Here is a 21,115-nt window from a genome sequence, read left to right as displayed (position 1 = left end):
CAACATTGAAAATTGTTACATTTCCCTGACGCAGCTTGATCACTAAAGCCTAGAAATCTAGGTGCCCCTAGCGGCAGGCTATGATCACTGAGCATTTGATCGCTAAGAAGGCTTGTAAGAGTGGGTCAGCTCGATCTTGCGTTTCCTTCTTAGTGAAAGATCTTCTTAAGCTAAGAGCGACTTTGGGAAACGCGTTTTTCTTTCACAGCGTTCTTAAGAGCGCTCCAAAGAAGATCTTGGCGTTAAGAGCTTCTTAATTTGTTTGGGAAACGCGGCCATTGTCGTTTGCTAAATTCCTTGAGTGTAGGCCAGAATCTCCTTATTTGCAGTAGCTACCTGTAGCCTACTTACTGTAACTCACCTACTCTTTGTCACTCTGTATGTGGCTTTGAAAAACATAGCCAAAAACAAAGCAAAACTTGTTCCAGAGTGAAAATGCTATTTGAAATTTTAGATAACCAGTTAACAAAAGTATTTATCATTCAAATGTAGTCAATAGTGCCAGTTAGTGCCAATTAATGTAGAGGGCTATGTACGGTAACACTTTATTTTAACGTGTCGCTGTTACAGTGTACCTACCTAATTAGGTACAGTGGTACGACCTGTGTAACAACATGTACTACCATGTACTAGCATTGTACTTGCATTATGTACTGTATTTGTGGGTACCTATATATAGTTGTTACATTGTAATACTGAGTGCTTTTTCAAAACTTTGCCAATTTCGCTAAATCTTTCATCAGAGGCAAAGGTTCTATATTGCAGTCAAAAATCAAAACATTTGAGAACAATAAGTAGGCTATTCTGGCAATCCAAAGGTCAAAATGCTGCTAACGTTTGAATTGTGTATATCTTGGCTCTACCATTGTAGCCAGTATTTGGAAATTTTGCGGTTGCTCCACCCAAAACGTGTAACTCTCTCTATGACACGTAAATGACAGATTTAGGGCAGAATTCGCTTAGAGTGAAATGTGCATAGGTACGCGTTTTTTTGGACTTACGCACCCTTACGCACATGGGAGAATACCCCTTTATGAGTGGACCATTCTAGTGCCATAGAATGATAGCTAGGCCTTAACAAGCCTGTGCTCTTGACAACATATCATGCACACACTGCTTTGACATTCCCACACAATACACAGCAGTACCAGTACTTCTAACATTTAACAGTGATCTACATTTCCTACTAGATGGCTATCTACATTGTTATTATCACGGTAAATGCAACACATATTAGTACACTAAAGGTTTGAGACAGACATTACTATTACTATTGTTTGTTTTAATTTAAGTGTGTTTCAATTTTTATAAACTGCAGGTGTTCACCCGTAAGCTGGAGGAGGTTGGACGGGTTCTCTTCCTCATCTCCTTAACACAGCGCATGCCAGCCTCTCACAAGCAGTCCCATGTGTCCCTTCTGCAAGAAGACCTGCTGCGTCTTCCCTCATTTCCCAGGACTGCTATCAATGCTGAATTTTCTCTTTTCAACGAGTCACAGGGTACACAGCTATGCAAACCACATGCATGCACACTGGAAGACACATTGTTATAGTTAAAGCAAGGCCCTTTTGCAGGTTAACCACCACTGTTGATTAATGGGTACATAAAGCACTCAAGGTACAGTGGGGAGAACATGTATTTGATACAATGCTAAAGTTTCCTAAAAAGAAGATTATAAAATCATCATTTGACAATTTATCTTAATGCCCTAATTTAAAAAAAAAAATCAAACTGCTAAGGACGCCAATTTTCTTTGTACGTAGCACTTAAAAGGAACAAACCAGTACTACTCACCACGAGTGCAATTCTCCGGCATGTTGAGGGATCACACACATCAGGTTTAAATTTTCAAAACATTTAAAAAAAAAGATTAACTAACATGAAAACATATAAGACTCAAGGTGGAATAATTAAAAGACAGTTAGCAGAAAGAATCTGAGACCAATTTGGTCTAAAGTCTAGATTTAATGTCATACGAAAGTTGATGACGTCCAGTGAGTGGGAGAAGCCTAGACTTTGGACACACATGCACATATGGAGCTCTTAATAAGTTAGATATGGGGTTAGGTGACTGTGGGATAGTGTCTCCAGCTGTGAAATGTGACCAAACAGGGAACCATTTAATCACATGTTGGTTTGTTTGTAGAACAAAGTTTAATCACACATTGGTTTGTTTGTAGACCAAAGTTTAATCTCACATGGGTTTGTTTTATCATTTAAATGCTGGTGGTGACGCGGACATGTCTCCCCGGTCTTTGTGTGTGTGTGTGTGTGTGTGTGTGTGTGTGTGTGTGTGTGTGTGTGTGTGTGTGTGTGTGTGTGTTAGTGTTAGTTTCATACAGAGAAGGAGGTAAACATGTAAAACTATGCATTTCAATGGATTTCAATGTGTTTGTGTGCAGGCAAAGAGCTGTTTGGCTTGGACACCCTTCACAAGATGCTGTGGATTAAGCTCTTGGAGGAAATGTTTTTGGGCATGCCCAGTGAACACCCATGGGGAGATGAAATGATGCTCTTCTTGAATGTGTTGAATGGTGCACTGCTACTGCACCCAGAGGACAGCGCCCTCCTCAGGCAGTACACTGCCACTGCCATCAACACAGCTGTGCACTTCAACCATCTCTTTTCTCTCAGTGGATACCAGTGGATTTTGCCAACAATTCTGCAGGTGAGTCTTAGTAAATACAATGGAGGCTGCGATGGAAGCGCAGTGGAAGCTGCAAACTGACTGTAAAATATGCAATGTTAATTCATTTTGTTGTTATTAGGCTTATGCCCATGTTTTTACTGTAGAGCGCATTGAAGCCTGCATTGTGGCCACCCACCTGACCAATTGAAGGTCCAACCCTGCCCAGCCTGACAAAATAGGCCTTTGTGTTAAACATCAACCTGAACCCGACCCACAAATTACTACGATTGCTATGACACATTGCTATGATTGACTGCAATCATATTGTGGAGTAACCATGACAACTTTCTTACAAGATGTTGATGAAGGCTAACAAATTCAACTGAGAGCGCTCTTTAATTAATGGGGCAAACCAATGCAATCAATGATTTGTTTAAACTAGGATAGGCTGTTAAACATAGGCTGTCACTATTGGAAACCTCTGGATTTACACATCAAAATAGTCTAACCAGACCACTATTAAAGTGTGTGTCTATCATAGCCCAATCACTAACTTAACCCATGTAGAAATACTAGCCTAAAGTGTACATGTGTGTGTGCGTGTCAGTCCATCATAGTATGCATTAGGGATGTAACGGTATGAAAATTTAACCCCACGGTTATAGTGACCAAAATCATCACGGTTTTCGGTATTATCGCGGTATTTTAAAAATTGTGTGTATAATATGTTAAGAAAGCGCTGATGGGTGTAGACAAGCTGAAATACTTTAGTTTAAAAAGGTGTGACAGTGTTTATTACATTAAAAATATAGGCAAACCCTTATTGCCTTCAGCAGGATACCGATCATTCACAGCAGTGGCAATCCTAGTCCCTGCTCAACCCTCCACACACACAGAAAATGGCTTGTCTTGTTTCTATTGCATATTTTGAATTCCTGAACTTTATATATTTTGCTAATAGTTTATAATATGTTAGGATCTGCATAATTACTTATAGCTAAAAATATTCAGTAATTTGAATACTTCATATTGATTTTTAAAATATTACACTTGTCTTTAATGACATTACAGGGGTGTTGTGTAGGTCTAATTGAGTGCCTGTCACTTTAAGAGATGAAGTCGTGAAGACGTGAAGTAATTATATTAACCTTCATTCGGTTTTAGGAAAGTAGTCACGCATAGTTCAAGGATATCCGTTTTCATTGAATAAAATTAATGTTAAAAAAATTAACAAGTCAAAGAAAATATTCCTGGGATCATAGAAAAGATAAGTGACTTGCAATGTTAACTTCTATGATTTTGGTGAGCACTAGGCTACTGTACATTAATGATAGACATGACGCGTGAGCTAACGGGATAGTTACCTTGATGGAACTCTCTCAAGATGTAAAAGTTTGCCAATCGGCTGTGTAGTTTTGAATTAAACACTACAGTAGGCCTACATGAACTTAATCCCATAGGTTACCGTGGCATTGTGCTCACTTTTTCCTTGGTTGGAAATGTTGGCTGCTTATAGCTTAACTTATGATTTGGAGTTGGTATATCTGTTATATCCAATGAGCGCTTATATCCCAGCGCTCAACATAAAACGGCATTCTCCTCCTGATAACGTTAGTGGAAAAGCCTAGATTTAATGTGAACGTGTAGGCCTACATAAAAAGACGCAGAGTGGCTACATGATACAGCGCACGTTTTGGGGTGGAAATGTTGCGCCCTTTAAAAGCAGGTGTAGCCTTATCCGAATCATGGTTAAATCCAACAATTAGACAACAGAATTAGTAAGGTAAAGTTTTGTTTCATAGTAGCCTTCCAGCTTGTGTCAAAAGCAGGCTCGGATGAAGCTGGGAGGAATTAAACACGCGGTTACCACACCGTAGTATCAACCGTGATAATAATGATATTCAAAATGAACACGGTAATTGTTATCGTCAACATTTTTATCATGGTTTACCGTCACACCGGTAATCGTTACATCCCTAGTATGCATAATATCTGCAAGCTTAGACAATGTCTTAACAGGATGCGATGTGAGCAAACATTAGCGATAAAATTCATTTAACTTCATTGTTTTCAACTAGAATGCCCTGACTGCATCAACACAACGTTTTGAGAGAACTGTTGGACGTCCTTTTTTTTCTATCTCTGTCGCTCACGTCTCTCTGCTATTTTGAATGGCATATTTAATGATTAGGTTATGGCTGTGAGTTTTGTTTTCAAATGTTTTTGTGCATGTCTGGATAGCAGGTGAAAAACGTTTTGGAGACAGACTATGCACATGTGTTTTAGACAGTGCAGGCTCTAATATCTGACTCAAAGTGTGCAGAACTTGTGCATTTACATACAAATATTTAATACATTTCCTGGGGGTGGAATTATGCACGCTTTTTTGCTTACTTTGCCTTAAAGGGATAGTTCGGGTTTTAAGACACGAAGTTATATGGGTTCCCTGTCAGCAACGTTGTGCATCAGCACTGGCTTACCCCCCGACAGCGTCCTGTGAGCCGAGATCCAGCCGGTTTTTGATCGTTTTTGATGCTGAAGAAAGTAGTCCGGCAAGTTTCTGGGGTCACAAAAGTAAAGTGTTTTTCTTCTCAAAACCATATGCGTTCAAAAGAGTGATATATTTGCCCCACAAAAACGTTGTCCAGCTGTCAGTAGCGCGCAGTGATAGGAATCGAGAAAAATAGTGCCAAGATAACGAGGTTTGAATTTTTCCTGGACAACGTTTTTGTGGTGCAAATATATCACTCTTTTGAACACGTATGGTTTTGAGAAGAAAAACACTTTACTTTCGTGACCCCAGAAACTTGCCGGACTACTTTCTTCAGCATCAAAAACCGGCTGGATCTCGGCTCACAGGACGCTGTCGGGGGGTAAGTCATTGCTGATGCACAACGTTGCTGACAGGGAACCCATATAACTTTGTGTCTTAAAACCCAAACTATCCCTTTAACTGATCAGCTTTGGAGTCATTGGAATGGTTATTTGACTTACTCCGGGTTGAATGATTACTGTCCCACTTCCCCTGTGAGCAGAAAAAACATGCTTGCAAGTTTGTGCTACCGGGACAGTAGCACTGACAAACAGCTCATGCTCATGAAAACTTATACTGACCGATTGAGGAGTGTTGTAAAATATACACGCTAAAGCTGTAGGGGATGCTCTGCAGAGAAGCCATGCATAGAAGGAGAAAACGGCGAAGAAATCGTCAAACTGGCATAGTTCCTCCATAGTAGGCCTATGAGAAAATGTATGACCTGTCGCAAGTTCACCAAGCTCCCGATCTCGTTCTACAAGCCTAGAGCGCCCTGTCGTGGCTGTAGACATTAATGTTTACTCCTTGGTTCATAGTTTCTGTCGCACCTGACTGTAAGTCGCAGGACCAGCCAAACTATGAAAAAAACTGACTCTTACAGTACAGACAATACAATACTTGGAAATCTTGCCCATATGTATGTATGTTTTTGTAGATGTATTAATGATAATATATCATTATTCAATTGTAAATGTGTTCACTGTATGTTAAAGAGTTTTACAAACAATCATGGACAGCCTTTAAACCAGCCTTTTGTGTGTGTGTGTGTGTGTGTGTGTGTGTGTGTGTGTGTGTGTGTGTGTGTGTGTGTGTGTGTGTGTGTGTGTGTGTGTGTGTGTGTGTGTGTGTGTGTTGCAGGTATATTCTGATTATGAAAGTAACCCATTGTTCAGAAAGGGTATTGAGTTCTGCTGCCGACAGTTCTACATTCTTCACCGTAAGCCTTTTGTCCTGCAGCTGTTTGCTAGTGTTGCACCGCTGTTGGAGTTTACAGTGAGTAGAGTGAGACTATACCCCCTTAATTATCACTTTATACTCTATTATTCATCAGTGATTGACAAGATATAAAACTTGTTGGTAACACTTTATTTTAATGTGTCGCTATGTACAGTGTACCTACCTAATTAGGTGCAGTGGTACAACCTGTGTAACAACATGTACTATCAGGTAGTATCATACTATGTAATTAACTGGTACACTTAACATGTTTATTCCACTGTATTAAAGAGTAAAAAAGGTGTAGCAGTGCAGCTATTACATGTACACTGAGGACAATGAGGCCTTGACTGGAACTAAGAATGGTTTGTATGTTAATCTATCCTAACCAGATTTACCCCATCCAGGAGGTCTCAGGTCAGCCCTTTGCCTCTGATGAAAAATGTATTTTTGTAAAAGCACTCAGTATTACAATGTAACAACTATATGTAGGTACCCACAAATACATAATCCAAGTACAATGCTGGTACATGCTAGTAAATTAGTACATAGTACATAGTACACTAGTAACTTACACAGTTTGTACCACTGTACTTAATTAGGTAGGTGCACTGTAACAGTGACACATTAAGATAAAGTGTTACCCTTGTTCAAATATAATACGTTTATGTACATTAATTTGTGTTTATGTTCATGTGTTTTAGACAAGCACCAGCACTGGGTTAGCCAAAGGAGTCTCGGCCCAGTGTCTTTTTGACTTACTTGTGTCTTTGGAGGGTGAGACTATTGATGCACTTGATGCCCTTGAGCTTGTCAAGGCAGAGAAGCCACTACGTTCACTGGGTAATTGAACTTCACAAACATGAAGTAGTCAATTTGCGATGTGTTGAATAAAGTGATGTGGTGTAATAAAATATGCTAACATAGGTAGGATGGAGCCAGTTTAATTTTTGATATTTAAATGGAGCTCAATGCAAATCAAACCAGCTAATAGGCTAACTGAACAAAACTGAACAAAGCACCATGCCAATCTCTAGGTACAGTGAAGGGTGTGTGATGATGTGGGGCTAATTTAGTTCCAAAGGTCAAAGGAACTTTATCAGAATGCATAGTATCCTGAATCCTAGAAATAAGTGGCCTTTAAAAATACAAAAGCTGCCTGCCCCAATGTTAACCCTATGTGTTAAATTCCCATAGGGTTACATAGGGGTGCCAATATTTTTGACCCCAGTATTTTGGGAAGAACATTTATTTATTTATGATACATTATTCATTCACAAAGAAAATTTGTGTCCTTAAAGGTTGGATTTTTCCTCAGTGTATTACTTAAAATCAATTTCCAAAATATTATTTTATATTCCTCTTTTTAGTCAACTTTAGCATGGGTGCCAACAATTTCAGCCATGACTGTATGTTTACAGCAAAATTCTGTTATGTTTGTGTATTTACAGACTTTTGTTATGGAAATGATGACTTAGCTTTCACCATCAGTGACTCCATCAAGCTATGCGTGACAGTTGTTGCATATGCACCTGAGTCCTTTAGAAGGTAAGCATATTTGTAATTTGCAAAAGTTGGTCCAAAATATAATCACTTTTTGTTCTGGGCCATTTCATTTGACCATTTTTATTCCAAATGCTCAGGGGAATGTCATGAAGATGCATTGTATCATGAGATGCCTTAAATACTCCTTATTGACCTTCAGTATGTAATTGTTCCTCTGTCTGTGTTTGGAGTGTCTAATTTGGCAAGTCCCAGGCAACTTGTCTGGGCACACAAATTCGGTTAGAAGAAAAATAAAGAAGAAGAACAAGAATAGAAGAATAATATGGAACGATAATAAGAAGCCTAGGAATATCAGTACAGTGCATTTTTATGCACTGAAATTACAGTTACACTGACTAAATATTGTAAATATTATTGTGTGTAGTCTACAGATGCTGATGGTTCTAGAAGCACTGGTGCCATGCTACCTGCAGAAACTGAAGAAGAACACAGTGGCACTGGAATCTGCATGTGCAGCAAGGGATGAGATCGCTGCCATTGCAGCACTTGCTACATCACTCCAGGCCTTACTCTATAGTGTTGAGACTTTGACACGGTACAGTAATTGATTTACTCTATTTGACACACACACACACACACACACACACACACACACACACTCAGAAACATGCACCATTTCATTTACATGATGGTACTGGAGAGTTTTAGCCTAGAAATCTAGACGCACCCTAGGGGGATGGTCTAGGGTCGCATCGTTAAGGCCAAGCCTGCGTTCGGCACCAAGTCAGTCTGTCCAATCAGAACACTCTATCTGTGTATGGAGTCCTTGAGCCCGCCTTATCTCACCCTTGGCTTCCGATATTGACGCCAGGGGGGTTACCCATGCGTCCTCGTTCGACGAGTTGGGTGTGAGACCGTGTTGCAACAACCATAGAGAACAGCGAAAAATGGATGAAGCTAACGAAGCGCACTTGTTTGAATCGGCTTTGGAAGAGTTAGACTTGGGCTTTTCTTTGAAGGTTGAGCAGAAAGAAGCACTCAAGTCATTAGTTTTAAAGAAGGATGTATTTGCCTTTTTGCCGTCCGGCTACGATTGGTCATAAGTGCAGGCATAACTGTTCATCCCACCCACAGGCTTCAGCTCTGTGAATGGTCCGACTCCAGACTATACATTTCTGTATAGTTTGGCTTGCCAAGCTAGGGGAGTTTGCAAACCATGAAAATATGCAGAAATCTAATTTAAGATGTGAGATCATCATAGTCATGGCTAGCAATCAATCAAATTGAATATGTTGAAAAATTACTGTATTTTTAGACTTGTGTTTTGTATTTTTGATGCTGATCTGAAAGAATATCACTAAATGTATGCCCGGCCTAAAATAATCCAGAATATTCCTCTGTGTAGACCGATGACAGCCCCTCAGCTGAGTCGCTGTGATCAAGGCCATAAAGGAGCTGCTGCTGGCAACCACACGCTGTCTGGAGGAGCCCATACACGGTGAGACTTCTCTCTTAATTGCTGTGATGGGGCGCATAGCTACTGCCACCGCAGCGACTTGCTAAAGACTGAGCACTAACATCTGTTTATGTGTGTTGTATGTCTGTCTCCGTATGCATTCACGCAGTTTAGTAATGTGTTATTTCCATGTAATTCATCATACAATTTCTGTAATCCCTGTTGATGTTTTCTAGACGTCTAAAACATTCTACACAACGGTGAATTGGCCTGGCCTACTATTAAACATTACAACTCTTTGTTTTACAACGCTTTGTTTAAAATCACTTTCATTATCATTACATTATCATCACATTATCATTCACTTACATTAAATGGCTGGGTTTCCCAGATTCGTTAAGAAGCTCTTAAGTGCTAAGAACTTCTTCGTTCTAAGAACGCTCTTAAGAAGTTCTTAGCACGTAAGAGCTTCTTAACGAATCTGGGAAACCCGGCCATTGTCCTTTCCTTTAAAATAAGCACTCGTCCACCATGTCTTGTCACATCAATGTTGTGTTTATTTTAAGTGAATAACCATAGGCCTACAACTTGAAAGTGAGAGTGCATAACGTGCCCAAATTCCGGATCCCAGATCCAGCATCATGGTCCACCCCATGCACTCCAACATGCTTATCACAAGCATGGACTGTATGGTACACTGCAAAAATTAAAATCTAACCAATTTTGATCAAAGAGCATTTTGACTTAATTTAAGAAGACTTTGACTTACTTTAAGGAGTCTGTCAAGACTAATTTTACTCAACACAATGGCAGACAAATTTGCTTGTTTTTAGAATGAGACATCTTAAAAGACGTCCAACTCTTCTTATATTAAGTCAAATGATTTTACGAGAAAGTAAAAGGAAGTAAAGCTAAAGTAAAGCTAGTTAAGTCTCTTTATACTGAAAACAATACCAACTAGATTTTTTTTTATCTTGATATACTTGGTTAGATTTTATTAGATACGTTTTTACAGTGTATTAAGTGCACTTGAGAAATAATAATAATAAAAAAGCACCATTTCATTGTCTTGCTGGAAAGTAAATCTTCTCTTAGTTCAAATTCAATTGTCCTCCAGGATTTCCATATCTTTTGCTGAATTAATTTCACTTTTACCATAACAAGCCTTCTAGGACCTGCTGTTGAGAAGCATCTCTACAGTATGATCCATCTTTGACCATTCTTTAAATTAGGGATGCTGCATTTTTGATGATATTTGATATCTGCTAAACATAGCATCTAGTTTGATGCCCAAAAAGCTCCATTTGGTCTCATCAGACCATCAGACCTCGGTGTCCACTTTAGTTAGACTGGATAAGAGCTTTGCCACTCACCCATAGAGCTTTGACTGGTGAAGAACTTGGGCAGAAGTTGTTGTATGAGTTTCTCCCATCTCAGCTGCTGAAACTACCGAACTACTGAAAAAGAGCATCCCAGAAAGGCAGAGTCTCTTAGAAGTAAAGATCATCACTCTGTGTGAACCTGTGTGGACATCTTTATGGATCTTTATGATTTCAGCTGTTTCTGTAATGAACATCATTGTATGGGCTCATGTAAACCTCTGATAACCATTGTCTATGAGCACAGTTTGATGCTCAATTCACAAATGCCGGTATAAACTTTACCATGCAAAAGAAGAAACTGTATTTAGATGTGATCCATAAATACCACTATTTTATCTGGGCTTGAGCTTGTTTAAAATGGACAGAGGTAAAGTGGGAAAAGATCATGTGATTAGATCAAACAACATTTGACATTCTTTTCACAAAATCATGGATTCATCTGGGCTAGAGGAGAGGGCCTATCCAGCTCTCTAACTTTGGAGTGCATTAGTGGCTTCAGCATGGGCATCTTGCACATCTGATAATGCACACAATCAATTCTGAATGACATGAGCAACATACTGCCATTCTTGCTATGTCTTTTGAATATTTCACCTTGAATATTTCAGCTGCTGAGCTCCGCAAATTACTTTGACAATGAAAAGCAACTGGAATCATACAGAACTGACATTAATTGCATAGATCCTCCTCATACAAATCTGCATTTATTTGTAATTTAAAACATATTTTCATCAGAGCATGACTGATGAGGCTCTGCCTCCCCTGACTGCATGTCCCTGACTCTCATTTGAAGCTGAGCAGTTGATGTTTGTTAATTACAGCCCTATATGTGTGTGCACTGTCATTACATTTTTAGTGATGACCTGAATCTGCTGGAGGAGGGTCAAGGTGTTCCCCGCGAGGAGCTTGATGAGAGGATTGCACGTGAGGAGTTCAGACGACCACGAGAGTCTCTGCTCAATATCTGCACTGAGTTCTACAAGCACAGCGGCCCCAGGCTCAAGATTCTGCAGAATGTTGCAGGAGAGCCGCGTGTAACTGCTCTGGAGCTTCTGGACATCAAATCACACATGAGGTTCAAAATGCTTTTCTAAATAATATATCTCTCTTGTCATTAAACGATTGTGTGTCTTTGTTGTAGTGCATACTGGATACTGGCCTTAACAAGATATGCAAAACATGCACATCCCATGAAATGCATGGGCAGATTTGCAAACTCAGTTCAGCTCTGAGGAAGACGCAGTGCATCGAAACGTCAGTCGATTGTGCACCACAATCAACTAAGTTCTTAAATAATCTGAGAGCTCCGGTCATCTCTGGGTTTAGTATTTTAGAAGTAGCCCAGCCAGCTTCTCTGACAGTGTAATTAGTGTTTTGCCAGTCTGCAGATGCATTCTGTGCTTCTTCATTTTACATGGTATATCATAACTGAAGCTCATCACATAATCACCACTACTCTTCAGAAATATATTTCTGCATGGATGCCATGACTGATTGTTTTTTAGTCTATTAGGTAGGACAGTTTACTGTAAGTGGATGACATGAAAGTGAAAGTAAGACCTTAGAAAGGCAAACAAAGTTAAGGTTGCTTTTGACTAAGGTGCTTTTTGATCTAGCGGTGGTTTACCCAAGTGTGTTCATAGATAACATGGCATGTTTTATGTGCACAATGACCCTCATTTATTAAATTAATGTATGACAACATAGGCATAAGGCAGGCGTAAGACAAGTGTACGTTCATTTCCATGCAAAGCATGGCATTTATCAATTCGGTTTTTGATTCAGCATAGTACAGTGCAGCAGTAAATCGGCAGAGAATTGGAAAGTTGAAGAGTTGAATTCATGGAATATCTTATATGTTGGTGCATTTTATGGCTTAGGATAACCATGTGGAGAATTACTGTCGCTTTAGAAAGCAGTATTTCTTTTTCAAGGGATAAATGGCAGGTGTCCTTTGGTTTTGCAATGAATGCATTTGTAGTGTGATATGTTTCTGCATGAAAACACATCAAATAAGCTGTGGACACAGTATTTTTTGTTGATCAACCACTACAGAGCTTGCACCGGTATACGCTACAGCCTAAAATCAGCACCAAACATCGTCATTAGCTTGCTCAGGGTCCCTACAGGGTTCGTACATAAAACGAAGCACCAACAACGTAGTTAGCAAACCCGGTACAGTAAGTCTTCTCAACAGTCTCCTGTAATAAACTGTTGGTGCTTTTTTTGCACAATATTTCTAGTAAAAAAAGCTCTTTGGAAAGTGTTTGGGTCACAACGAAAAATACTGTTTCCATGGCTTATGCAGAAAAACAGTCTGGGGCCTATTTTCACCGGAGTTACACTTTAAGTTGCCATAGTTTCCCAGTTTCCTTGATGATACTTTTCTGGCTGTCAAAATTAACGTGGTTCAGCTGAACTTGCCAGTTCACTATTGTCAAGGACAGAAATGTTTCTCTTGGACATACTGGTATTATGCACCTCCATATCATACATTCTAACGACGAGGCCTCTGAAATGACCGTACAGTAGGAGAGTGATATTTAAATTATGCTTGTTTTCACATTTACTAACACCCGTTTATTTTTACGCTGGAATTTGAATGATGAGAACATTTTATGAATCCCATCTTAGCCCCACTGTATAATGATTCCTGCATTCAGATCTACGCTGGTTTCTACGCTCGATTGATAAAAGAGGGCCATTGCAAGAGAGTTAGGCCGCAAGCAGGTGGAAATGTGTGTTCAATGGGTGTTTGTCTATACATTTAGTCTGCATCTATATCTGTGTGTGTGTGAGCACAGATTGGCTGAGATTGCCCACTCCTTGTTGAAGCTGGCTCCTTATGACACACTGACCATGGAGAGTCGTGGGTTGCGTCGCTACATAATGGAGATGCTGCCCATCACTGATTGGTCGACAGAGGCAGTTCGTCCTGCACTCATCCTTATTCTAAAGCGCCTGGACAGAATGTTCAACAAGATCCACAAGATGCCAACGCTCAGGTGCGCTCGCCCACAGGCTCTGGGCTCCAGGTCTGTCCGCTCACCTACCTGATCACCTGTTTTTTTTATGCTTGTTCATTTGATTCTTTTATTTTGTGTTCTGAATTTGTTACATTCAGTCAGTTGTACAGTATTTGTTTGATGTTTTTCTACACTGTTTCTAACCATTTCTGATTTAGGCTGGTGGTGGTTGAGGGCCGGGAATATTGATAAACTAATTTAATGTAGGCCTGCATCCCATACGTACAGTATTCTTGTTAATATATGATGTACAAAGTAAGAGAGTAGGTTGGTTAGTAGAATTGTCAGGGTATGCAATATAGAACCCCAGCGCAAGACTCTCTCTGACAAACAAAGACGTTTAATGACTTACAACTACAACTACTGCAAAACTACAGACTTACATACAGACATGAGCAAACAAAGAGATGAACCGACAAATGACACAGAAACAGAAACAGAGGGGGTTCAAATACACAGACTGATTAACAGAAAGACAGAGGACTGGACGAAACCAACAAGACAACAGGGAACAGGTGTGAGCAAAAACAGGGAAACTAACGAGACAGGAAGTGCAGACCAAATAAGGAAAGGGGCGGAGACAAGGACAGATGACAGACAGGTAAACACAGAGCACATAGACCTCTGAAGTTCGCCTACAATTTCTTCGCCCATGTTATTTTCCCATAGAAACAATCTCAAGATACCGGATCTCCTTATATGGGCAAAGATGGTTCTTTGTAGGCGAACTTCAGAGGTCTATGGGGAACAGCAAAAGCACAGGACAAAATACAAAATGGTTATTCAATCCAGGGGTGCCTCTCAACATCTCTCCTTGATCCTTGAGGGGCGTTCCCACTGATCTATAACTAACTCTGGATAGACTATCCCATTGTTGCCGCCCCATCATTCTTTATGTAGATCAGTGAGCACAAAAAGCTCAAATGTCAAGAGAGTTCAACTGTATCACTGTATCCATCACATTGGTCAGCATGTGTATTTATTGCAGTCGCTAGATCAACTAGCTTGTTAGCCAACATTAACTCTTGATTAGCACCCGTTGTTAAGGTTATGGCTACGCTGCTTTTTTGCTGCCAGTTAACATTAGTGGCTTTCGAAACGCCATTTAAATCCTATTTAAATTTAAAGGTTATTTTGTGTGGAAAAGCAAATAACTGGTTAGAGACTATTGGCACTGGCTCCAAACCAGCACCAGAACAGCGGAGATGGAAAAGGGGTAATTGTGGGAGGGTGGGGGAGGGGTTGAGAAGGCTTTGCCAGGTCTCTCTAGTTTGATATCAACTCTGGCGCCAGAGTTCCTGAGCAGTCTCTCAAATCAGGCACTAGGCAGCTAGCATGACACCTCAACAGAAACTTGGTGGACTTGTGGCAGCATATCTCTCACAGAGTACAGCTCCAGTTAGTAATGCTAAAATAGTAGTAGTGAAGTAAAATAAAAAGTTGTTGTATAGCTAAAGTTACTATAGTATACAGTATATACAGTATATATTCATTTATACATTCCTCTTGAATGAACAATAACACATGCTGCAAATAATTACAGCTGTCTGTTGTTTCTGATATTATCAATTGTTTTAACTAATTGAACTAGAAATACCCTACATCTGTGTACAAACATATTTTCTGTGTTAGCCTTTAAACTACCAGTTTGCCTCTAGATCAGTATCAGAAAGTTGACACCCAATTTCCGCCTCGGAAGGAAAGGCAAGTGCAACAACTATTGATCTGATTGAGGATCATGTGTGTGTGTTTTTGTGTGTGTGTGTGTGTTCAGACGGCAGGTGGAATGGGAAGCTGCAAGTAGTCTGATTGAAGGGATCTGTCTGACATTGCAGCGACAGCCAATCATCTCCTTTTTGCCTCATCTGCGCTCACTCATTAATGTCTGCGTCAATCTGGTAACACAATTTCTTCCTCTTGAAGAAGGGAATCTGGGAATACGTGTAAATACTAGAGATGCACCAATAGATCGGCTGGTGACCGGAATCGGACGACCGGCCGGTCAGTCTGAGAACTGCAGATTTTATGCCAGTCAAATGCACTCGCACGTACTTGTTACAACATCAAACAGCTGAGTTAGCAAAGTTTGATGAAGCTATACACCTAAATATACTTAGGCCTATACAGTATTCTGAAGATTTACAGTTGGATTTTGGATGTGAGAAGAAAAAAATAGGTGTTCCTACAGTGCATTTCTGTTAGTAGTATGTGAAATTAATGCCCCACACTGGGAAGCATTATAGTTTGATACTACAGCTGAAATTAGACTTGAAGAAGAATCTGTCTGTTCACATTTTTTACCGGCCATTCCATTATTGATAAGTTGATGTTATATTAACATGTTCTATTAAAGAAAAGATAGAAAATAGCTCTTTGTGTGTGCTGTAAAGTGGTTAGAAGAAATCAAATCCGAATCGGCTAAAATCGGTATTGGCAAATTCTATGAAAAATCGGTCGGTGCATCTCTAGTAAATACTTTTGAATACTGAATGATCATTTTAGCATTATATTCACGTGTCTCAGATAAAAAAATAAATCCCTTTTTACACCTTTGCATGTTTCCGTAATGTACGCATTTACTAATGATGGTGTTCTTTCAAGATTTATAAGATTAAGACTTAAAGACTTCATCAATTATATGAACACCTTTACCAGTCACATTGTTTACATAATGCTTGCAAGTATCAAGAAATGTTCAGTGCAGTAATAGCTGCTGTATTATGTTAACTTCTATCTTCCTGAATCCACTTCTTGTATAAACAGATATCAGTGATGCAGTTTTCTCTTTTTTCTTTAATATAGGTGATGGGTGTTGTAGGTCCCTCTAGTGTGGCTGATGGCCTACCTCTGCTTCACTTAAGTCCCTACCTATCTCCACCCCTCCCTTTCAGCACTGCAGTGGTGCGACTTGTAGCTCTGCAGATACAGGTACATCCACATTTTGACTTTTGTTTTTGTCAATTGTTCTCATACTGTAGATGCTTCTAATTTGGCAAATCACTATTCAACCCTATAATATATTCCTATTTGGGGCATCTGGTATTAAATTAACATTAAATTAATTAAACATCTGATTGCTAATTGTATGGGAGTTTAATGATCAGTTGCTACCGTTTATTGTTAAAAACAAGCAATGTTTCGATCCTACTGGAAGACCCAGTTGGGTTGAAACATTGCTTGTTTTAAACAATAAACATGAGCAATTATCAGTGTTGCAGACATTATATTCCCTTTTGAAGCATAACATCCAAGTGAACCATGGTTACAATGCATCCCTCAAATTCTGAGGAATTGAGAAAATCCTCCCTTCCCAACGAGGAGGAGATATAGTCGCGTCCTTATTACAAAGAGCAGCTTTTTGGATTTTCACTTTAAATACAGTGGAACTTAATGGTCTAAATGAGGAACTTGTCCTTACCTGTTTTTATAATTTGTATAATGCACACTGATGAATTGATCATGGGTCTTAAATTATATGTACTACCTTATTCTCTGAAGGTGTTGGTTGTATTCGTGTTTTGTATTTTCCTTTATTATTGTCATCATCTATTTAGTTTTTTTCTACACCTGAGTGCCAACACAGGACTGGTTCATTGATGTAACACACCCACTTGGGTCAGGAACCAATGTCTTTAATTATGAAATCTGTACATCATTGCCATGTGACTGACTCTAATGAAGACACATATTGGGCATCGAAACATTAGTCACTTTGCACCATTAAAAGCATTGAAAAGTGTGAGTACTCAGGTCTCGCTCCTTGGTCCTAGTTTGACCTCGGGTCTCCCCACTGATCCCCACTGTGTCCTGTTCCGTGAGCACCAACTAGGCTGAAGTGCCAGTGACCCCCTATTACCCCTACCAAAAATGGACGATGTGGCATGGGGAAGTGAGATGAGTGTCAGTTGTGTCAGTTGAGTCTCATGCTTAGTGTTGCAAGCTTTGATTCAGGAAGGCAGCTGCTTTCCTCGCTTTCCTGCACTGTGTTTTGTAGACCATTTTTTGTATCAATGAAGTCAGTTTTCTCACAGGACAAAATTCTGCAGTCCCATCCTTTTTAAAAGTATTTTAAAGTAAACAAGTGGGTTAATTGATTTTCAGATTGTAATTTTCCATGTAAACCTTTCCCTCTACAGGCTCTGAAGGACGACTTCCCACTAAGCCATGTGATATCCCCTTTCACCAATCAGGAACGACGAGAGAGTATGCTGCTCAACCTTCTGATCCCATTTGTACTCACAGTGGGATCTGGAAGCAAAGGTTGTAACTTTATTAGCTGTTAATACTGTTGACAGTTTCATCTTCATGATTTCTTCAAAGCTGTTGTTGGGTGGTTGGCAATGTAACAAGTCCAAATTATTCTCAAACAAGCACACATAACATAACAAAAAAGCATTGTTATGTCCTTCAGAGCACCTCTTTTTGAGTAGTAACCCATTGATCTCTCTGTGCTAAACTTGCATATACCAGCTTTATGTTTATCTTTCATCTTAGCCTGTCCATATTGCCGTAAGCCATCACATTACTGTTTGAACTTGATGATACATAGGTGGGTATCATCAAGGTATGGGTGTGGCTATTGACAAAGCCTCTATGTCAGTGGTCGGCAATAGGCGGCCCGCGGGCCAGATGCGGCCCGCAAGCAAAAATATCTGGCCCGTGAGATCTTTTGAACCAGAGAATGAAAAAAAAAAAAAAAAACTTTTTAAAAATCGGACTGCCAGTCTCAAACATGCTCTTTATTTTGAAACGTAACTTTCCAGAACAGAAGAATTTCAAGCAATCTAAATGCTTAGATATTTGTTTCATCTGAATACGAGTGAAGAAGCACGCAGCGAGGTGCAGCGTTAACGCACAACATGCAAAAACAAATGAAGTCAGTGGACAGCGCTGGTTCTCAAATTCCAAGCTAGTCCCTAGGCCTAGAACACATGTTGTCATTCAAACAACGGACATAGGCTTATGGTGATAATTAAAACACGACTTCTTTTAAACAGGCCTGACATCAAACAGGCAATTTACGCACATAGAACTGTGAAAAGTAAAACACGAGTTTCAAACATAGCATGCGTGTTATTTAGGAACGCAACCTTTAAATTAGCATGCTTAGTTTCGTGGTGCCGTCTTGTACTCTTTGCATGCAGAGACACCCTCGTTAGTTGTTACAGATCAGGTGGGCTTTGCATTAATACAATTAGGGAGGATGAATAGTTCTCTGCCCAATCATTAAATATCCTGTTTTCGCTGTTAACTTTTCTCTTCAGATTTTTTCATAGTGCCATTTTTTGACAGCTAACAGCAACGCGTGGAAATGTTTTTCTGGTGGTTTTTATTTTTATTTTTTAAAGACACAGGCATATAATAGCGCCCCCAATGACCAGTCGACAAATTTAACCTAGCCTACAGCCTGCTTGAATGTCTCTGCTCTGTCATTTCAAGAGTGCCTATCATTTTTACCTCCTCCGATAGGCCTATTAATTAATTAAATTAGCCATTGTTTTGGTTGTGAACTTGTGGCCCGCTATGTAATGGCTTGGAAAATATCTGGCCCGAGGCCAAACTTAATTGCCGACCCCTGCTCTATGTGAACAATCACCACTAGACAGTGTGTGAAGGGAGAAGATCCCATTTGAAAATGCAGTGGAGCTGTTCATCTAGGAGATCCACACTGGAGGCATTCATTCCTCTGTTTTACCACACACACTACTTGAGCTTTGCATTTCCCTTTGCAAAAATAGATAACAGTTGTCAAATTACAAACATCTTTGGAAAACATCTTCATCTTAAACACGTGAACATCATTTAGAAAACACGCTCCGAAACTCAAAACACTGGAAGCTTGTAAAAGTAAAATCAATTCAGCAAAATACAGTATATGGAAATCATGGAGGACAATCTGATTCAGTCTGCAAGAGAGCTACGAATTGGGAGAAGATTTACTTTTCAGCAAGACAATGAGTCGAAGCATACTGTGAAAACGACAGAAATGGTTTAAAGACAACAAGGAATGTTCTGGAGCAAATAAGATAAAGCCCAGACCTCAATCCTATAGAACATCTGTGGCTAAAAAAACGTTCTTCACACCTAGTCCCCTTCCAGCCTGAGAAAGATTTAGCAGTTTTGCAAAGAAAATTGCTTAAAATTGCAGTATCCAGATGTGTAGGCCTAATTGAGATCTATCCATGCAGGCTCCATGCTTTAATTGTAGCCAAAGGTACATCTACCTTAATGCTGACTTGAAGGGGGTGAATATGTATGCAGTCTATTTTGCATTATTTATTTTCAATGATTACAATTAACATTATTTTGTTATTTTGTTATTTTGTATTAAATGGACAAAAAAACATTTATTAAAGCAAAAGAAGGGATGACATTCATGGGGGATGAATATGTTTTATAGGCACTGTATGTTACAAGCACATGTTATACAGACTTGTATTGTTTTGATATTGAACAAAATATGTTAATAGTTCCATTGGTTTGCTTTGACTCTCTCAGATAGTCCTCATCTGGAGCAACCAGAGGTTTTGCTTCTGCTTCAAACAGTGTTGAACATCCTCCTGCCCCCACGCATCATAAGCACTTCCCGTAGCAAGAGCTTCATGTTGGACTCCTCTCCTGCCCACTGTTCCACCCCTGGGGACACAGGAAAGGACCTGCGCAGAGAAGGATTGACAGAGTCAACTAGTCAAGCTGCCTATTTGGGTACATATATAAACATATATATTGTATATATCACATAAGATACTGCTTAAACCACTGACATTTAGGGTACTTTATGTCAGTGGCACCACAAAAAAATTTGTGCTGTGAGAATATGTGTGTATATTAATCGGTCTTCTCAGCTCTTAAGGTGGTGCTGGTGTGTTTTGAGAGGCAGTTGGGCAGCCAGTGGTACCAGCTCAGTCTACAGGTGAAAGAAATGGCTATAAGGAAGGTGGGCGGAATGGCATTCTGGGATTTTATTGACTTCATTGTACGCACACGCATACCCATCTTTGTCCTGTTGCGGCCCTTCATTCAATGTAAGGTAGGTGTAAATCTCTCTCCCCTTTCAATGTAAATCATATAGCTCTTATAAAGAAAACGATATACTGTATATAATATATATTGCCAAAAGTATTGGGTCACTTTTTGACAAGCAATATCCTCATATAAGCATGTCATGTTTTGGTAACACATTTAACACTTTAGGGAACACTTGTTAGCAATAAATAGATAACTATCATGTGCATTAGTGCTCTATACGGTCTGTATTAAGCATAGTGACAGATGTTTTAGGTCTTTATTCAACAACTTGAATGAGTGTTTCCACTAGTAAGGATTCAAGATGGCTTCCACTGAGTCAAATGATTCAAAGAAAAC

General features: G+C 39.6%; 1 protein-coding gene across 1 annotated transcript in view; it reads left to right on the top strand.

Annotated features, from left to right (window-relative positions):
• Positions 1 to 21,115, top strand: part of LOC134061853 (protein unc-80 homolog) — a 114,351-nt gene that overhangs the window by 72,532 nt on the left and 20,704 nt on the right. Inside the window, exons 43-57 of the mRNA XM_062517658.1 lie at positions 1,319 to 1,499; positions 2,403 to 2,668; positions 6,303 to 6,437; positions 7,085 to 7,223; positions 7,832 to 7,928; positions 8,311 to 8,481; positions 9,292 to 9,384; positions 10,344 to 10,347; positions 11,546 to 11,799; positions 13,529 to 13,729; positions 15,525 to 15,648; positions 16,553 to 16,678; positions 17,887 to 18,010; positions 20,249 to 20,455; positions 20,596 to 20,780. Coding sequence (XP_062373642.1) covers positions 1,319 to 1,499; positions 2,403 to 2,668; positions 6,303 to 6,437; positions 7,085 to 7,223; positions 7,832 to 7,928; positions 8,311 to 8,481; positions 9,292 to 9,384; positions 10,344 to 10,347; positions 11,546 to 11,799; positions 13,529 to 13,729; positions 15,525 to 15,648; positions 16,553 to 16,678; positions 17,887 to 18,010; positions 20,249 to 20,455; positions 20,596 to 20,780 — 2,307 coding nt within the window. The remainder of the gene's footprint in view (positions 1 to 1,318; positions 1,500 to 2,402; positions 2,669 to 6,302; positions 6,438 to 7,084; positions 7,224 to 7,831; positions 7,929 to 8,310; positions 8,482 to 9,291; positions 9,385 to 10,343; positions 10,348 to 11,545; positions 11,800 to 13,528; positions 13,730 to 15,524; positions 15,649 to 16,552; positions 16,679 to 17,886; positions 18,011 to 20,248; positions 20,456 to 20,595; positions 20,781 to 21,115) is intronic.

Source organism: Sardina pilchardus, chromosome 17, assembly GCF_963854185.1.
Source record: "Sardina pilchardus chromosome 17, fSarPil1.1, whole genome shotgun sequence".
NCBI classification, from domain to species: Eukaryota; Metazoa; Chordata; class Actinopteri; order Clupeiformes; family Clupeidae; genus Sardina; species Sardina pilchardus.
The sequence above is the reverse complement of the archived record's forward strand: the minus strand, read 5'-3'. Positions and strand labels throughout refer to the sequence as shown.